General features: G+C 43.0%; 2 protein-coding genes across 2 annotated transcripts; one reads left to right on the top strand and one right to left on the bottom strand.

The window, feature by feature from the left end:
* The first annotated feature begins 10,869 nt into the window (after positions 1–10,869).
* LOC127789773 (protein DA1-related 1-like) lies at positions 10,870–11,539 on the top strand. Its single transcript, XM_052318758.1, has 2 exons — positions 10,870–10,925; positions 11,146–11,539. Exons 1-2 carry the CDS (start codon positions 10,898–10,900, stop codon positions 11,460–11,462), a joined length of 345 nt encoding a protein of 114 aa, XP_052174718.1. The 5' UTR covers positions 10,870–10,897; the 3' UTR covers positions 11,463–11,539.
* A 561-nt stretch (positions 11,540–12,100) lies between these two features.
* On the bottom strand, positions 12,101–14,340 carry LOC127790408 (lysM domain receptor-like kinase 4). The gene is given in 1 exon segment (XM_052319922.1): positions 12,101–14,340. A coding segment is annotated over 1 exon segment (1,956 nt). The 5' UTR covers positions 14,308–14,340; the 3' UTR covers positions 12,101–12,351.
* Positions 14,341–19,104: the final 4,764 nt, after the last annotated feature.

Genomic DNA, 19,104 nt, shown 5'->3' with positions numbered 1-19,104 from the left:
TCTGGATGCAACATATGGGAACAGTATAAAAGGTGCGTGTAATACCCGAGAAATTCTAAAAGGACTCAAGGGTAAATTATCTTGGAGCAAAAATGGAATTTAAGGATAAATTGAGGGTATAAGGGTAATTTATTACCGTATGAATGACCGAATCGATTGCAGGGAGTGCCCTGAAGCTGAGATGCCAAAGAAAAATGATATGGCCATGATGAGTATTTCGAGGCATGATTTATAGTATCGAAAGAAATGAGACCGGGAACTGTTTTTGGTACAGCTAAAATGTAGCTGCCAATTAGACTGCAATACCAAATTGTTATAAACGACTTTCAGGAAGTCAACAGAAGCTTGAAGGGGCATCGATTTTTCATAAGGAACAACCCTTCAGTAGCTTTAGGAAGAAACAAAAGGATTTACTGCCAAAATAAAGATTCAGGCCTAAGTGCAATTTCTTAATTTTACCGGAGGGAGGTCGAAATGGCATTTTTTCAAAATCTTCGGGGATACAATGAAAAGTATAGAACTTTTAGGTCGCAATGGCAGTATTGGGAAGCTCAAGGGCTTTAAGGAAAGGACCAAAAGTTCAAAATGGGAAGAAGTTGGGGACAAAGTGCAATTTTACAAAATTGCACAAATAGCAAATTCTGCCGTGGCAGACCAAGATTCCTCCACCACCTTTCATCACCAAATTCGGTGGCGAAAGAGTCGAGGAAAGTAGCCTAGGATGCTCTTGGGTCGAGCTTAGGCCGACATTGGCCAAGAGGATGACCAATTTTGCATGATTTTCGGTCATTTCGTGGATAGAATTTTGATGCGTTGAATCCGTATTTAGTGGTGTTTTTGGACTAATCTGGGGAAGGTAGAAACCTCAAGGAGGTTGGATGGACCAACTATGGGAATTTGGAGGGTCGGGGTTGCTTATAAATAGAGATTTTTCGAATGGCCGAATGAAGAGAAAAATTAAACTCTCAAATCCGAGAGTTTGGGCGAAAATTGAGAACAGCGGATAAGGGGGTTTTGTTCCCCATATCCAGAGGATCATTTCTATGAAATTTGAGCAATTTTCGTTGAGAGATGAAGGAGATATGGAGCTTCAACGGAAAAATAAGCTTCACCGGAAAATCGAGTTGAGCAGTCAAAAAATGACTCCAATCGACCGATTTTAAGCTATTATCCGGTAAAGGGAAAAAAGAGGAAGCCATAGGTTCAAACGGGAGGAAAAACGGAATTCAAACGAAGGAGATATGGCCAAAAAACCAGAGCTGGTCGGAATCTCGTCGAAGAAGATGACTAGCGCGTGTAGTGCACGCACCAGCTAGGCCCGCGAGTGGGCGCGCGTGAGCCAATTTCTAGGGGTGTGTGAGGGCGCGTCCGGGCTCCAAAAATTATGAAAAAAATTGCTGAATTCCTCTAAAATCAAGATCTAGAGGCCTATGTAAAAATATTTGGATTTGGACTTCCCGATGTCTCAGTTTTAGCATCAAAGAGCCTTATTTTGCGTCAAAACACAGCATCCGGGTAAGTTTAGTATTTTTCCTTTGAAGTTCATAGTCTATTATGAATTGTTGTGGAATTAGATTTGAAAAAATAGTTTCGATGGTATTTATTCGGATTTTTAAAAGGAAAAATGAAGGAAATAGGAAGAAAATGGAATGTTGAGATATTTAGTGATTAAATATTCTTTTTATGATTGAGGTGATCGAGGAAAATTGATTGGTGCAACTTTTGAGAGTTGGCATGAGAATCGAGGTCGGGCATGCATATTGAGGCGATGCGCGCTTTTCAAGGTGTCTCAAATCTTTGGGCAAATATGAGTTTTCCTATCCTAATTATGGTTTTGTGAGTGGTTTTCTCACAAGAACTTATATTCATGATATGTTTATTATATATGCATGTTGTTATGAATGCAATATTCATTTTGTCATATTGCATGGAAAGTCGTGATAATTGCATGACATGATGTTATTGTCATATTGATGTTTGTGCATGGGAATGGGATGTCGCCCCCAGAGTGTAGTCGTAATTCCTCTAGGGCAATGATGGAATAACGTTAGACTTATCCTGTAGAGGTTCGAGATTTGCCTAGGATTCTGTGTCGAGCTGGCAGGCCTGGGAAGTTACATTAAGGGCACATGTTGATCATGTTATGCATCATGCATTCGTATATATATATTTTGGACCCTCACTAGAAGTTCCATCTTCTAATGGGTTATGCCCCTAGAACATTCGACGTTCTAGTTTAGACTTCCAGCTTAGGCAAGGAACATGTTGAGTTGAGACGTCATGTGATGGCGTGGCCAATGGACTCAGTGAGCTGATTCAGATATGTTTTAGTTTATACTTTATTGATGATTAGTTTTGTTAGAATGTTTACGGAATCTCCATGTATTTTATATTTGAGAATATGATGTAATATATGATACGAATTCTTTATGATATAATATAAGGTGAATTCAGGTATGTACCATATCAGGTTTCGATTTTTAAGCTTCTGCATTTATGATAATTACCTGTCTTAGCTTATTGATTCTTGTTTAGTATGTTGGGAAAGCAAAATGGGATTGTCGGGAAATGGTTTATATTGAAAAAAAAAAATATTCCTGAAATTCCTAAGTTATTTAACGCTCGAAAAAGCGGGGCGTTACAATGCGTCCCCCCTCTTCTGAGTTTTCCATCGTTTCTTCTTGCTTGCGTCAAAATTGCGTTATTTTCTAAGTCTTTCTTCTTAATCATTCCTTATATGTAAAATGGCTCCTCGCCTTAGTAGGGAAATGTTAAAGGCTATCTTTGAGGGAGAGAGAGAGAGGCCACTAGTGGGGACGGCGAAGGAGGTGCCACTGTTGCGCTAGTTCTTCCGACTGCTTCTGATGCCACTCCGATGTTGTATTCCGAGGGACTTGCTACTGGTGAAGGGCGATCGTCAGTTAGGAAACCCTCGAGGGATGCTGAAGGGGTTGAGTCATTTGCTGGAGCACTTTCTGTGGGCGTGTCTGATCCTTTTGCCTCAAGGGATCATCGGACGACGTACGACTGGGTGGAGGATTGGGTTCTGGTGGTTTTAGCGGAATGTCATGCGTTGGAGCTTGGATTCCAATCGGAGGTAGTTACTCTCAAGCGGTCACATCAAGAGAAGATAAGACGCGTCCAGGAGGCGATAGAGAGCAAGGTGGGGGAAGAAGTAGCTAGGGTGACGACCGACTTGAGTCAACGGGTGGAGGGGTCGGAGGCGTCGCTGATTAGCTGTCGTGAGGTCATAATCCGTTTAGACATCCAGGGCGAGGATGCTAGGGCGGAGCTTCGTGATTCGAAGGTGGAGATTGCCCATCTGAAAGTGGCACTCATGGTTGCCCGATTGATGGCGGAGGTTGGCAGGGCTCAGATGTTGGAGGTCGCATATGAGTATTTGGAGGGCTACGAGGAAGCCTTACTCCACGCTTGAACTTTGTTCCTAGGCTTAGACCTGCAACCTTGCAAGCCATACATGAAGGTCGAAGGCGGTCGACTTGTTAACTTGACTGAAGAGGTGCGCGCCAGGACTTTAAGGGGAACTCCCGAAGTCGAGGTGATCCGAGTCGAGGAGAGTGTAGCTGACGACGTCGAGGCTCGAGCCGAATTGGGCTAATTTGTTCCTTTCTTCTTTTGCAATAGCGTAAATTTCTTGGTGTTCTCTTAGTAGCCCGGTTTTATCAGGGCTTGTGATATTGTGGCCTGCTATTTTTGCTGCCTTTTGACTTACTACTCGTAATGAAATGTTAATTGCTTTTCTTTTTCGTAAGACCTCTCGTTTGCTTTCTTTTTAGTGTGTCACGCCTTTTCCTAACCGAGCCGGGGCCCTTGAACGTTGACGCAGTGGTTCCTGAGTTAAGTGCTAGGGTTGATGCCCTATCTTAGGGTTCAGGGGAAGTGTTTTGGAGTGCAGAATTTGGAGTTTCGCAGTGGTTCGGGGGAATCGTGCGTGTGGCACGAGATTTGAAGTTATAAATGAAGCGACGTTTTGGTGGGGCTAGGCGTGCTACTTTGCGAGGCGTTTCGCCATCCGGGTGTTCTACAGGCACGTGGAAGGAGTTGATTGATCATGGTAGGGGTGGCCTTTCGGTTTCCGAGGTGGAGGTATGACCATATTGATTGCACGATTTTTCGGGGCTTGACCATATTTAATTTCTAGGGGACGATGAAGATCTTCTGACCATCTGGCTGCGCTTAACCTTGTGCATTTATTTCAAACAAACACATACAAAATAAACAAAGAAGAAACAAGCATACAAGCACAAGACGTTTATACTCACCAGTGTATGAGTGTGTGTTGCAGCACAATTTAATTTTCTGGAAAAGTCCAGGTCGATTCACTAGGAGATCGTTAATAAAACGAAAATAAAGCCGCGATATAAATTGGGTTGTCAGGCCAATTCATCTAATTTTGAGTGAGCAAGAATGTAGTGAACTATAACTGGAAGAAGTCTTGAGTCAAGGCAATTTCAATGCCAAGCCCACTAATTTCCCAATAGATAGATAAGTACTAGAAACATAGATCTGAATTAATTTGAGGTTCTGCTATTAAAATGCATCCCAAGATGATGATAGTTCTTGGTCTAGCAATCTCCATACATGGCATGAGAGATTCTAAGTTAAGCAACTACCTTAAATTAAAATACAGTTAATATGTAGTAATCAGATAACTCATTTGGATTTGGGTATGATAGCATCTCCAATTTAAGTAACCTCCATACATGGTATGGAGACTCTAAGTTAGGCTTATGCTCAAATCTAAATTCAAAGATTCAATGCACGCGCAATACTTAAATTAAATCAGATTTCTGGTAATGCATTTAAAGTTCGGTTATCTTGGAAAATCTATGACATTAGACATTGTCCTTGCCTTGGCCCAAATACAAGATTAGCCACAAATCTTCATTATCGCATACAAAAAATTTAAAGATAGAAATTAAAGTGCTGGAATGTAAATATTGAAATTGAAATTATAGAAACGTAAGTGAACAATTAATGACAATTGCATAATGTAAACAAGCATGACAAGAAATTGTAGAATATAAATAACAGAAATAAAGAACACTGTATTGATGGAAGAAAATGAAGAACATGAAACTGCTAGAATTAAAGAACAAAACAGAAAAGAAGTAAAAAAAAAAAAAACACAAGAACAAGACGATAAACAATGTTTTTTTCCCCTTATTCTAGTTAAATGGCGGATGGGGACTATCCCCTCTTCTTAATGCTCTAGTCTTTTTATAAGCCATTGGTAACAAAAACTTTCAAATCTCCCGATAATTCTCTAAAACATTCTGCATATTACTTCTGCTTGTACTATGCCAAATTTCGCGTGCTGTCTTGAAATAGCTTTATAAAGCATGCGAACGCGTGATCTGTTTAGAACAATTTCTCGTGTATAACATCACACCCTAACTGTTGTCTTAGTGTATTTCTTCTCCATGGGCTGAGCTGGGCTTTAAAGTTGGCTTCCTTGAATTGAGCTTCACGCATGGCTACCAAGACATTATAATATGTTATAATATTATATATATTATATGATATATTATATGCTTATATATTATATTATATATATGCTTCACGCATGCACTTATATGGTATATATGTATATGTATTATATATTATATATATTATAATATATATTATGGATATATATTATATATATTTATATATATGTTACAAATTCTAACTAAATTAATTTAAAATCAAAATAGGGGTTATAATTATAATGTAATTTTGCAAAATTGACCGCTAATCACTGTCGGGCAATTGTGCCTATAAAAAAAATGGGAGGAAAGCCCTTGGTTCCTATTCATGTTGCCCGCATTTGTTTGTGTTCTGGTTCTAGGAGACTAGGGAAATGGGGTCAGTAACTCGCAGTGGGGGTTTTTCATCTGGGATGGGTGTTTTTACTGGCGACCTTGAGGATGGCGACTTCTCGAGTGGCGGCAGGGGCCGAGAGGTCTGAGGTTAAGCGTGTTAGTACGAGAGCAGTACTAGGATGGGTGAGACATGTTGTGTTTAAAATGGGTGATGTGGCTTTCTTGGAGTTTTCCTCTGGTGGAAGTATCATGCTCCAACGTCCAAGTGCTTGGATCCTTGATGTTGACATTATCAGGTTGGAGGTGGGGGTCGTTTGACAGCTCCAAGGTTGAAAGTGGGAAATCTTGACATCACCTAAGCGCTAGGTCGTCTTGGATTTGCTTCAGGAGCAGTTGCCATGCTGGCGAAATAGGACCTTTTCGGGGACAGGACGTCAAGCGGTACAAAAGAGTTTCAACCTTTCCCAAACGGCCCATGGGGAAAGCTGTTATTGATGATTATAGGAGGAGTGTGTCCTGTAGTGACTACTGCTTGGCCTTGCTTTACTTTGGGTGTGCTTTAGATGTTTGTGTCATATAATAGTTGTAGCGTGACAGGCAAGTGTAACGTAAAATCATTACATATGTGAATCTTGTAATCAGATGTAAATTTCGTAATAAAATATAGGTGTCTTTTGGGTACCTTATTTTTTTATGCTTCTTGGACACTTCTTTTGGTGATACTATCGTCTCCTGACCCTTCTAGTCACTTTTGATATAAGACGTGGCTCGAGCGGACTGACCATGTCGGTCTGAGTCTCGAGCACGACTTAAAGGAGGACGGAGTCTGGCTCGAGGTCCTGTCTGCCTATCTGATACAAGGCGTGGCTCGATAGGGCCGAGACGCCTAGATCAATGACGGGGCTGTGCCCGAGGTCCTCGCGGGGCGGACTGACAATGTCTGTCTGGGTCCCGAGCATGGCTTAAAGGAGGATCGAGTCTGGCTCGAGGTCCTGTGCGCCTGTCTGATATAAGGCGTGGCTTGATAGGGTCGAGAAAGCTCGAGGCGCTTAGAGAAATGATGGGGCTGTGCCCGAGGTCCGGATGGGGCGGACTGACCATGTCGGTCTGGGTCCAGAGCATGGCTTAAAGGAGGACTGAGTCTGGCTCGAGGTCTTGTGTGCTTGTTTGATACGAGCTGTGGCTCGATAAGGCCGAGGTAGGCTCGAGTCGCTTAGAGCAATGACGGGATTGTGCCCGAGGTCAACACGGGGTGAACTGATCATGTCCGTCTAGGTCCCAAGCACGGCTTAAAGGAGGACTGAGTTTGGCTCAAGGTCCTGTGCGCCTGTCTGATACAAGGCGTGGCTTGATAGGGCCGAGGCGCCTAGAGCAATGACGGGGCTGTGCCCGAGGTCTACATGAGGTGAACTGACCGTGTCGGTTTGGGTCCTGAGCACGGCTTAAAGGAAGACCAGTCTGGATCGAGGTCCTATGTACTGTCTGATACAAGGCGTGGCTCGATAGGGCTGAGATGCCTAGAGCAATAACGGGGCTGTGCCTGAGGTCCGCGCAGGGCGGACTGACCATGTCGATCTAGGTCTCGAGCATGGCTTAAATGAGGATTGAGTCTGGCTCGAGGTCCTGTGCACCTGTCTGATACAAGGCGTGGCTCGATAAGGCCGAGGCAGGCTCAAGGCGCTTAGAGAATTGACGGGGCTGTGCCTGAGGTCCGTGAGGGGCAGACCAACCATGTTGATCTAGGTCTCGAGCACGGCTTAAAGGAGGACCAAGTCTGGCTTAAGATCCTATGCGTCTATCTTACACAAGGCGTGGCTCAATAGGGCCGAGGCAGGCTCAAGGCACTTAGAGAATTGACGGGGTTGTGCCCGAGGTCCGTGCGGGGCAGACTGACCAAGACGGTGTGGGTCTCGAGTACGACTTAAAGAAGGACCGAGTCTGGCTCGAGATCATGTGTGCCTGTCTTATATAAGGCATGGCTCGATAGGACCGAGGCAGACTTGTGATGCCTAGAGCAATGACGGGGTTGTGCCCGAGGTCTGCATGGGGTGGACTGATCGTGTCGGTCTGGGTCTCAAGCATGGCTTAAAGGAGGACCGAGTTTGGCTTAAGATCTTGTGCGCCTGTCTTATATAAGGCATGGCTCGATAGGGCCAAAGCAGGCTCTAGGGGCCTAGAGCAATGATGAGATTGTGCCCGAGGTCCGCACGGGGCGGACAGATCATATCAATATGGGTCCTGAGCATAGCATAAAGAAGGATCGAGTCTTGATCGAGGTCATATGCGCTTGTATGATACAAAGCGTGGCTCGATAGGGCTGAGGCGGGCTCGAGGCGCCTTAAGCAATGACGGATCTTTGCCCGAGGTCCGCGTGGGGCGAATTAACCATGTCGGTGTGGGTGCCGAGCACGACTTAAAGGAGGACTGAGTCTGGCTCGAGGTCTTGTGCGTTTGTTTAATACAAGGTGTGGCTCAATAAGGCTAAGGCAAGCAGGTGATGCTTAGAGCAATGACGGGGTTATGCTCGAGGTCTGTGCGGGGCGGACCGACCATGTCGGTCTGGGTCCCAAGCAAGATGTAATTGAGTACCGAGTCTGGCTCGAGGTCTTGTGCACCTGTTTGACACAAGAAGCGACTCGATAGGAACGAGGCGAGCTCGAGGCACCTAGAGCAATAACGGAGCTGTGCCCGAGGTCTGCGTAAGGCGGACTAACCATGCAGGTCTGGTTCCTGAGCATGGCTTAAAGGAAGACCGAGTCTGGCTCGAGATCCTGTGCGCTTGTCTAATACAAGATGTGGCTCAATATGTTCGTGGTGAGCTTTAGGCGCCTTGAGCAATGACGGATCTGTGCCCGAGATTCGCCCTAGGCGAACTAACCATGTCGGTTTGGGTCCCGAGCACGGCTTAAAGGAGGACTAAGTCTGGCTTGAGGTCCTGTGCGCATGTCTGATACAAGGCGTGGCTCGATAGGACCGAGGCAGGCTTGAGGCACCTAGAGCAAAGATGGTGCTGTGCCCGAGGTCCGCAAAGGGCGGATTAACCATGTCTAACATAAGGCGTGGCTCGATATGGCTGAGACAGGCTCGAGGCGCCTAAAGCAATGATGGGGCTGTGCCCAAGGTTCGCGCGGGGCGGACTAACCATGCTGGTGTCATGAGCACGACTTAAAGGAGGACCGAGTCTGGCTCGAGGTCCAGTGCGCTTGTCTGATACAAGGCGTGGCTCGAGGCGCCTAGAGTAATGACGAGGTTGTGCCCAAGGTTCGCGTTAGGTAGATTGACCATGTCAGTCTAGGTCTCAAGCACGGTTTAAAGAAGGACCGAGTCTGGCTTGAGGTCTTGTGCGGCTATCTGATATAAGACGTGGCTCGATAGGGCCGAGGATAGCTCGAGGCACCTAGAGCAATGACGGGATTGTGCTCGAGGTCCGTGTAGGGTGGACTGACTATGTTGGTCTGGGTCCCGAGCACAGCTTAAAGGAGGATCGAGTCTGGCTCAAGGTCTTGTGCACCTGTTTGATACAAGGTGTGGCTTGATAGGGCTGAGGTAGGCTCGAGGTGCCTAGAGCAATGACGGAGCTGTGCCCGAGGTCCGTGTGAGGTGGACTGACCATGTCGGTCTAGGTCCCGAGCACGGCTTAAAGGAGGACCAAGTCTGGCTCGAGGTCCTGTGCGCCTGTCTGATACATGGCATGTCTCGATCGGGCCGAGGCGCCTTGAACAATGACGGGGCTATGCCTGAGGTCTACGCGGGGCAGACTGACCATGTCGATCTGGGTCCTGAGCACAGCTTAAAGGCGGACCAAGTTTGGCTCGAGATCTTGTGCGTCTGTTTGATACAAGGCGTGGCCCGATAGGGCTGAGTCGGGCTTGAGGCGCCTAGAGCAATGACAGGGCTGTGCTCGAGGTCTGCGTGGGGCAGACTGACCATGTTGGTCTGGATCCCGAATACAGCTTAAAGGAGGACTAAGTCTGCCTCGAGGTCTTGTGCGCCTGTCTGAGTTTGACTCGTAACACGCGCGGGCTCCGACGACGGGGTATGCAAATGGGTAAATGGATGACCCGTTGCCATCCTACCTATAATGATCTACACTGCGTAATGGACTAGTGTCTTTCCCTACCAGGTCTTCACGGCTTTATGGAATGGAATTTGGAGTAAAGGAGTTCATCTTTCATCTTGATTTGTTCATAGAGAGAATCTGGAAGACATTAATGAGCACATGTAACTTATGGTACCTGACACATGCCTTGAGAATGTTTACATGTTCTCCACAATCCAGTGATATTGCCACTACTCCACTACTTGCATCATTCCCTCCACAACTATTGTAACCTATTACACCCCATATTTATAGTGGAGGGCTTAGGAAAAAAAGCCTACGTCCAAAGGATGATTACAAAGAGAAGACCTAGAGAATTCTTTGTCCAAGGCTCTTTGTCCTGATAATAAGAGGAATTATCCGGAGCAAGTTCTGTTCATAAACATGTAAATGTTTACAGAAGAATTGAGAAAATTGTTTTAAGGAGGCCTAGAAAGCTTGTTTGTTGATGAGATTTTCTTTTTTTGATTTTTGGAAATGAAAGTTTCAAGATTCAATGGGGGAATACTTTCTCTCTGACTAAAAAAATAAAAATAAAATACTTTCTCTCAACCTGGAAAAAAAAAAATCACTATTTCCAGCTTACATTGGATATATTGAATCTGTCAAGAGATTTCATATTTCATGTACACCTAAAATCAGGGTAGAAATTTGCACCTAGTTCAACTTAATATCAATCTGGACAAACAGTTTCAACTGTGGAATGGGCCTTTTCCTTTCACCTATAATCTTATAATCTAGGTATAGAGAGAGAGGATGATCTCAATTCCATTGAAACAGGAGTCCATTAAAGTGCTAAAGTTTCTCTTTCAGCCTTTGATGATCAGACTGTAATTATTGTGTGGCAGAAGATATTGGACAGCTTTCCCATTCCATCTTTTAATTTTTAGTTCATAGCTGAGATTCCATCTCCAACAAGTCTAAAAAAAACTCTTGACACAGGTTGTTGACCGGTTCTATTCTGGCTCATGAGATGATGCATGCATGGCTTCGGCTTCAAGGTGCTTCTCCTTTCCATGCATTTTTTTAGTTGTCATGCCTCTTACTTTTACCAGGAGTATCGTAGAAATTTAGTTTTCATGATCCATGTGGCTTTGTTTTAGAGAATTTGGTTGTTGAATTTTACTACATACATGCATTTGATGTTTTGCTGTTCATTTTCACAATTTGCTGAGGTAAACTTGTCTAAGTGATGAAATAATTCTTATTTTTGTTCTAAAGGCTACCGAACTCTAAGTCAAGATGTTGAAGAAGGTATCTGTCAGGTGCTAGCTCACATGTGGTTAGAGTCCCAGATAATGTCCATGCCAGGGAGCAATATTCCGTCAACCTCCTCCACATCACTTTCAAGATCATCAAAGCAGGGGACACGATCTCCATTTGAGCGGAAGCTAGGGGAGTTCTTCAAACACCAGATTGAATCAGATACATCTCCAGTGTATGGAAATGGATTTAGAGCTGGTAACCAGGCAGTCCTCAAATATGGTCTTCGAAGGACCCTGGACCATATCAGGTTCACAGGGACTTTTCCTTATTAAAGTTTTGGGCCTGAATTGGTTTCTGTTTACGATTATTTTACTAGAGTTAAGGTGGCTCATTTATATTGGAACCTTAGTCAAACCAATAGATATTAATTACTATGGGAGCAGTTAGAAAAATTTGATTGTACACGTTGTAGATGTAGTCATTCCTGCACTCGCAAAGAAAAGTAATAAAATTATTGATTATTTAACTTATGTCACATATCTTCCCTTAACTCAGTTTTGCTAGCTTGAACATGACATTCAATGATGAAAGTGCGATCAAAATTTACATTAGGTGCTCAGACAATAGGGCCTTGGAACCTAAGTTGTTTGTTTTTTTTTTGGTTCTTAATTGATGTGAATCGAAGTGTGTTTCCCGAGGCTCTTGTTGGCTTCCTCTGGAGTCTTGTGCTGACTCATGCAAAAGGCCTGCAGCAGCTTCATTGACTTCCATTTAGTATTACAATATGGGGCAGGCTTGGTTACTTATTAGCATATGGAATTGAGGCAGGTTTACTTGAAGTTCTGTTTTTGAGGCTGCAGATTGCAAGGGGCTGGGATGTTTTTAATTGCCTTTTACGTATTTTATTATAAATATATACATAATTATAAATTTGTGATAAGAAGGTAAAGTTGCTCTTTTTGACTAGAAAGTCATGGGTTTGAAGTTGGAAACAACTTAAATTAAGCTGGTGAACTTGATCCTGATATGGTTAGTCAGTGGTCTGTGATTCATGGAACGATGGTGGGGGATCAATCACACCTAGCTCACTTTTTATGTCTGTGTGTGTTGGTTTAATTCTGAGAATTGAGAAATTGCAGGGTAGTTGTGAATAGGGAGGGGCATGGTACAAAGTAGTAGTACATGAAAATATATAATTTTGTATTCTACAACTTTGGTCATCTACTCTAGACTTATTTCAGAGAAACTAAAGCTCGTGGCTTGATCTGAAGGAGACTCAAAATACATTGATACCGATTTCTGCACGTCCCCTTGAATTTTCAACAGAGCAGTCACTACCTCAGCCATGCTTGGCCGCCTTACCGGATCTCGTGCCAAGCAGGTTAGACTTAGATTTGCCATTATTGCCGCATATACCCTACCTTTGTTTTCTGCAAGACCTGGTGGATTGATGAAGAAACCAAGCTTGGTTTCTGCATCTTCTCCCCCCATGATGGAAGCTACTGCTGCTGAAAGCAGTATTTTGTTGCCTTCCTGTACAAATACAGCATCTTTTCCTGTGATCAGTTCCAACATCACCACCCCAAAAGCATATACGTCAATTTTGGGAGAGACTTGCCCTGTTTTTACATACTCAGGTGCCAAATAACCTCTGGTGCCTGCAACCCAACTCGTCGCAGCATTACACGAACTGTCTGTTCCCTTCACTATTATTCTTGCAAGGCTAAAATTTGTGATCTTTGCCCTTAGGTTTCTATCAAGTAGAATGTTGCTGCTCGTGACATCCTTGTGCACGATGGCTGGGTTGGTAAAACTATGAAGTTAATAGAGTCCATTAGCAACATCCAGGGCAATCTGAATCTTCCTTGTCCAGCTTTCGGCCTGGCCTGAATTGTTCTTCTGAAGCCATTCTTTCAGAGACCCATTCATCAGGTACTCGGAAACAAGGTAGAAGCAGCCACGGTGTTTGCAAACACCTTGAAGCTTTACCAGATTCAAATGGTTGATCTTGTTCAGAATGTTCACTTCCTTGGACACATCCGTGCCCATTCTCTTAACTGCTAGAACCATGCCAGCGAAAACTCCACGGAAAACGGAACCCTTTATCCTGTTTCTGCGGCTGAAGTTATTGGTACCCTTCTTTAGTTCCTCAAATTCAAACACTCTCAGTCTGAGGGCTTGGTCTATGCTGGCAATTTCCACAAGGAGGTCTTTCATTACCAAAGCCCCGTGATCCCCCTGTTCTTGGCAATTACTCTGAGAAACTCCGTCCCCGCCTGTTTTCTTCTTGTGGAACAAAAACAGGGTGAATGGAACTGCACATGAGAGTAGCAGCAAAGAGCCTGCTGCAATTCCAGCACCCACATAAACTTTGCCTTTAGATGCTTTGTTTTCCCTGGTAGTCATACTTTGTGGGTGTAAAATGGCGGGCTTCGGGTTGTGAATTACAGTCTTTGAACTTGAAGGTTCAGTTGGCAAGGGAATTAGAATGGTTGTGAAAGGAAAAATAGTAGGATTTTCTTCAGAAAACCCATTTGCATCGAGTATGCTCTCTGTGCTTACATTAAACCTTGCAGCGATTTTACGGAGGGTTTCACCCCAGGCCACTGAGTAAGTCACCAGGTACTTGGCGTCTCCGCCAATTTGCTTCCTTGTTGGACAAGCACATCGAAGGGGCACGAGCAACTCAAGGCCAGGCTGCAATTTGTGCTCGCTGTATGGATTGGCACGCATAAGGGAGTTGCAGGTTGACAGCCCCTGGTATGTGTCACGGGCTATTATGTAGTAGGTGTATCCGATGGTGGGAATATGAAATGTGGCGTTGGCTTGAAAGTAGTGGCCGGAGCAGGAGCAGTTGAGTGGAACTATGACCTCCTTGCCGGTTGGGAAATCTGTAAGCTTGGTGACATTGTTGATGCGGGCGATCTCCGATGGGGTTGATGAAGTGAGAGCTGCTATGGTGGAAACTGAATCGTAAGGGGGTTGGGATTTGAAGAAGAGAAACGCTTGGCAGCTGGAAGAGTGCTGGGCATTGCAGGTGTAAAGAAAAGAAGGGGAAGGCTTTGATTCGTCGCTGCTGTCGCAAGACAACGCATAATTTCCCGAATACTGTTGCTGGCTGTTGGTGCATGAAACAAGAAAACCGAGAATGAGGAGACAGGGGATAGTGTGTTTCATGGTGATTACTTGTTTGGTGGATATGATTTTGAGAGTGGATGCTAATTAATATCAAGAATTTTCAGGGATTTGTTTTGTTTTTTAAATCCTCTGCCAATGGGGACATAGCGAAAGTCTAACGCTAATTCTTTGACTTGTCTTTAACGATGATGATGATTATTATTATTATTATTATTATGGGAACCCAACCCGACTGCTAGGGTGCCTTAAGCTTTGTTCGTTTGTAGTTTGTCCATGAAAGGACCAAGGTATCTAGGTATTTCTTTATTAGTGAGTAGCTGCGATGAGTTAAATAATATACGACAGTAATGTTGGGGAGGGAGTGCCGTGTGCATGATCATGGTGAAACTAATTAATTAAACTGGATATTGGTATTTGATTTGTTAAGTGTTATTGGCGGGGATTCAAGTCACGGGATGGCAAAGTTATTAATATTTTGATATATACATAGAGTTTGATCCATTCATTCATTAGTATTATATTACAACCTTAATAATGCCATCCTCATCCTCTTTTTAAGGAGAAGAGAATTGGTCAATATATATAGGAGGAGGAGTATAGTATATTAGTATTCAAATGTACTTTGAATTAGAACCTTGCACTCTGTTTGCTTTAATTTACTAATATTTATATATATATTTTTAAAAATATTAATAGAATAATCATAGGGGCCCTTATACATTATCACCTCATTTTATATTATTCTATATAAAAATCTTATATATATATATATATGTGTGTGTATACATCATCTTACATCTCCAAATGAGAAGACTCCATCTCCAGCAGGCAACCACTGTAGCAAATTAGGCGTGTCATGCAAATGAGGACGCGAAATGGATTTAGGTTGTATGAAGATGAAAATTTTTTTTGATATGAAATAAAAATGAAAAAATTATTTTTTTTAAAAAAATAATAGGAAATAAAAATGCAGGATAAAATGTAAATTAGAAAAATATAAGAATTGTTTTTTGTAAATATAATTTTTAATATAAAAAATTATAAAAAATAATTCAAACATGAACAATAGAGTTTATAAATGTATATGTTATGGGATTCCATGGACAATTCACCAAACCTTGAGCCAAAATTTGATGTTTTGGACAAATATTGTAATTCAATTCCCTATTGTATTTACACAATAAGTCACACACACACATAAACAAAAATTACTTACAAATGAGGGAATAACTGAAAAGCAGCTAGAACTAAGAAGTACTGAAGCAAATCAAGTAATCGATAGTGACCAGGATAGGGAACGACGACCTTCGATGAGGCTCGATCTTCAAGATTCGATGGCAAGGGAATTACGATCTTCGACAAGAGAAGGACGAGGAATGATCAAAAAGCAACAACGACCAAAAGTAAGGGAACGATGAGAGAGCAGCAAGCTATAACAATATATAGAGGATTGGGTTTAGGGTTTTTTTTCTTTATAAATAAGAATTATATAAAAAGAAACTAGTGCCAAAAGCGTCTACAAAAAAAAAATCAAGGCATACCCCAGTGCACGTCAAAAGCAAAAAACTAACACTACACTTAGAATCTCAACAAATAAAGCAGGATTAAAACAAATAATAAAATATATCCCAACCTAAACCTAACCAAACCTATTCAAACATTGGAAATAATCAACCCACTTCTTCAAAGCAAGAGAAATAGCATCTTTAATGATAGAGTTGTAACTTGGCAGCCAATCATAAGAGTTGTGAGTTGATTGCATCTCTTATAAATCTCAGACATATTTTGATTAATAAAAGTATTTTTCTTTTAATACTTGGCAATGCATTCATCTTTATATTTTCCTATTTAGATGAAGTCCAAAGAGTGTAGCGATATTAATCAGGTTATGATGAGATCATAGTAATGAAACCAAATAACTTGTGCTTCATTCTTAAACTAGTCCTAGTCATAGGACTATAGAGTGGGGCTTCTATAGTACCATTAAGACTAGTACACACTATCCATGTTCATAAGGAGGGTAGTTGATTTCATTGACTACTTGTGTGGTGACACTAATGCAAGTGTGTAGGTGATCATTGTTAAATGAGTTCATAGAATAACCTAACCCGAGAACACTTAAGTGGTAACTCTTACTAAATGTCAATTGGGAGTTCTTTGTAGTGACATGTGCTAGTAATCTCTTGTCTTGAGGTATCACAATTATCTTGTATGAGGAGACTCATGCTTTGATGCCATTGTATATGGTCCAGGAAAATGGGTCTCTAATAAGGTGATAATTGGGTGTGATCCGAATCATACGAAGGTAAGAAGGTATGCAAGATGGGATCTATCGACCTTCGTAAGAATCTTAAAAGGTATATGCTCTATGTGAATGAAGTCACAACTCAAGTTTTGTTAGCTAACGCAGATAGTTGAGAATGAATAAGAGTTATTAATTCAACTATAGGAGTTGTGGACTTAGCATTCGTACACATAGTGTTTGTTATTGGGGATTTAACATTTCACCATACTTCTAGATCGCACCAGGGCATTATGATAGAGATCGAGTAGCACTAGAACTCATTCTGGAAAGGTTCATCTAAAGTGCCGTTTGCATTTCATTATGATATAAGGGTCATGGTACGTTATTAGACGTCAATCTTGGTCTAAGGGCAATATGGTAATTTTTAGTCATGTGATAACATAAATTATGAATCTTAATCAAAGAGTTTTATTTGGAGTAGGATTCTTTAATTATCCTTTGTCATGTTCATAGTGAACTTATAAGGTCAAATACAAACAAAGAAAATCTTTATGGTAAATTCAATGGGACTGAAAAATGTTTTGGGCCAGATGAATTTCTGGGTTTTTGGGGCGAGCTACCACTTGTAGAAAAGTCCACGGGATGTCAAAAATGAGCAAAAAAATAAAGTGAGACAGAAATCAACAAAGGGCAACACGTGGCATGGCCCGGGATGGGCCTAGGCATGGCCTAAGGCTCGCTCATGTGAGGCCTAGCACAACTAGCACGTTTGTGCAACCCACCGCGTGTGGCCAGCCCAACAACGAGTTAGTCGTGGCCCAGCACGTCCAAAATTGATATTTTACTCTTGTGTTTGATTTTGATGATGAAAAACAAAATTGATTTATACTCTACTAACTCACTCGAATAGCCCTAAATCATGAGAAAAATCCCTCAAAATGCTCGACCAAATTTTCGATCACTTCCGCCATAAAATTCGATCACATTGTCGCCGTTTTCGGCCAATGACCACCGCCCATTGATCCATCATGACCTGGAGGCTATTCTGAAGCCTCTAGGTGAGTTTCCTAATGGCTAGAGGTAAAACCTCATGAGTCATAAAGACTCAGTAAGGGTGCAATGCATAAGAAAATGAAGCATGAGAGAGCATGTAATGCAAAAATGCAATGCAAATGGATAGTCTTCCATGCCCTCATAATCTCCATAGATTAAAGCACCAATCAACCCGTCCCACACACTAGTCCTCCATATGTCCATAGGTACACTAGAACTCATATCATGCAAGTGTTAACCATTGCATGCAACTCATAAGAAAAGCATTTACAAATGCATGCAACACCATCACCCTTGGCTCGAAGCCTCTCTCAATCATGAGCGAGATCAACAGTCTGAACTCTGAGCTCTTCTAAGATCATGCCTTCCCGAACGAACCTGGATGCAACCACACAACCCAATCACATCAGACATTAATCCATGGCTCATATATATATATATTTTGCCACACACCGCATAGCCACCTGCCAACAACTTCCAAACAACCCCAACCACGGGCATAATCTAACCATCCCTACACATTACATTACCTCACATAATGTAAATAACTTGAAAATAAATTATAAATTTACCTCAACTAATCTGGAAGAGAAATTTGACCTAATGCCCATACCGGCATTGCCTCCTAAGCTGCCACATTGCACTCAAATTTTCATTTTTGAGCTTCTGGCATGCTCCTCGAGCCCCAAGATAATTTCCAAAATTTTTCTAGAATTTTTTGGTATTTTCCCCCAATTTTCTCTATTTTTCCAGAATTTGTTTATTTTTTTTTCTCCTTCTTCTCATCTTCTTCTTCCCCCCGTGCGCAGCTCCTACACACGCGCACCAGCTGCAGCCCCCCGCCACTTAGCTCCAACCACCGTCGCTTGCCTCCGGACCTTGGCCAGCCATCTCCGTAGGCCCGCCATCGCCGACCATCGGTCGTCTATGCCTCACGCACACAGCTGCCCCTGCGCATAGTCGCTACTGCTTGCTGCCCCCACTACAATCAGCCATGGCTGTTTGCCTCGTTACTTCCAGCCACGGTCGCTGCCCCCAGCTGCTGCCTCCGCCAGCCTTAACATCGTGCACCTCCACACGAGCCACAGCCACCGGTCATCGATGCTTCCATCGCCGTTGCAACTCGCTGCCTCAAGTCGCTGCTGCCTCATTACCGATCCCCATGGCTTCCAACGCAACCACAACCAACCAATCCTTAGCCAGCCTCCGACGTCACTTCAGGCCGTCTCTCTCAGCCAACCACCGGCCGACCAGCTCCCAGCCACAATCTCTTTCTAAAGATCTCTCTTCTCTCTCGCAAACTCTTGGCCATGGTTGAGAGAAAAATCCAAATTTAACTACTACTACTATAGCACAATTGGCACTTGTTATGGGTATTTTTTGGACCACTTTTTATGGGGATTTCTCAGCCTAGTAGGCCGACCCAATTGCTCAAAACCTAGTAGGCCCAAGCCGAGCTTGTCAGAGCAAGCTCACACATCACTAAAACCCGAGCTCAGATCGCGGAACCAAGCGATGCTTCCAGCGAGCTCCCAACG

The sequence above is a fragment of the Diospyros lotus genome, chromosome 14 (assembly GCF_014633365.1).
Source record: "Diospyros lotus cultivar Yz01 chromosome 14, ASM1463336v1, whole genome shotgun sequence".
Lineage (NCBI taxonomy): Eukaryota > Viridiplantae > Streptophyta > Magnoliopsida > Ericales > Ebenaceae > Diospyros > Diospyros lotus.
Note: the sequence above shows the minus strand (reverse complement) of the source record. Positions and strands in the feature narration are given on the sequence as shown.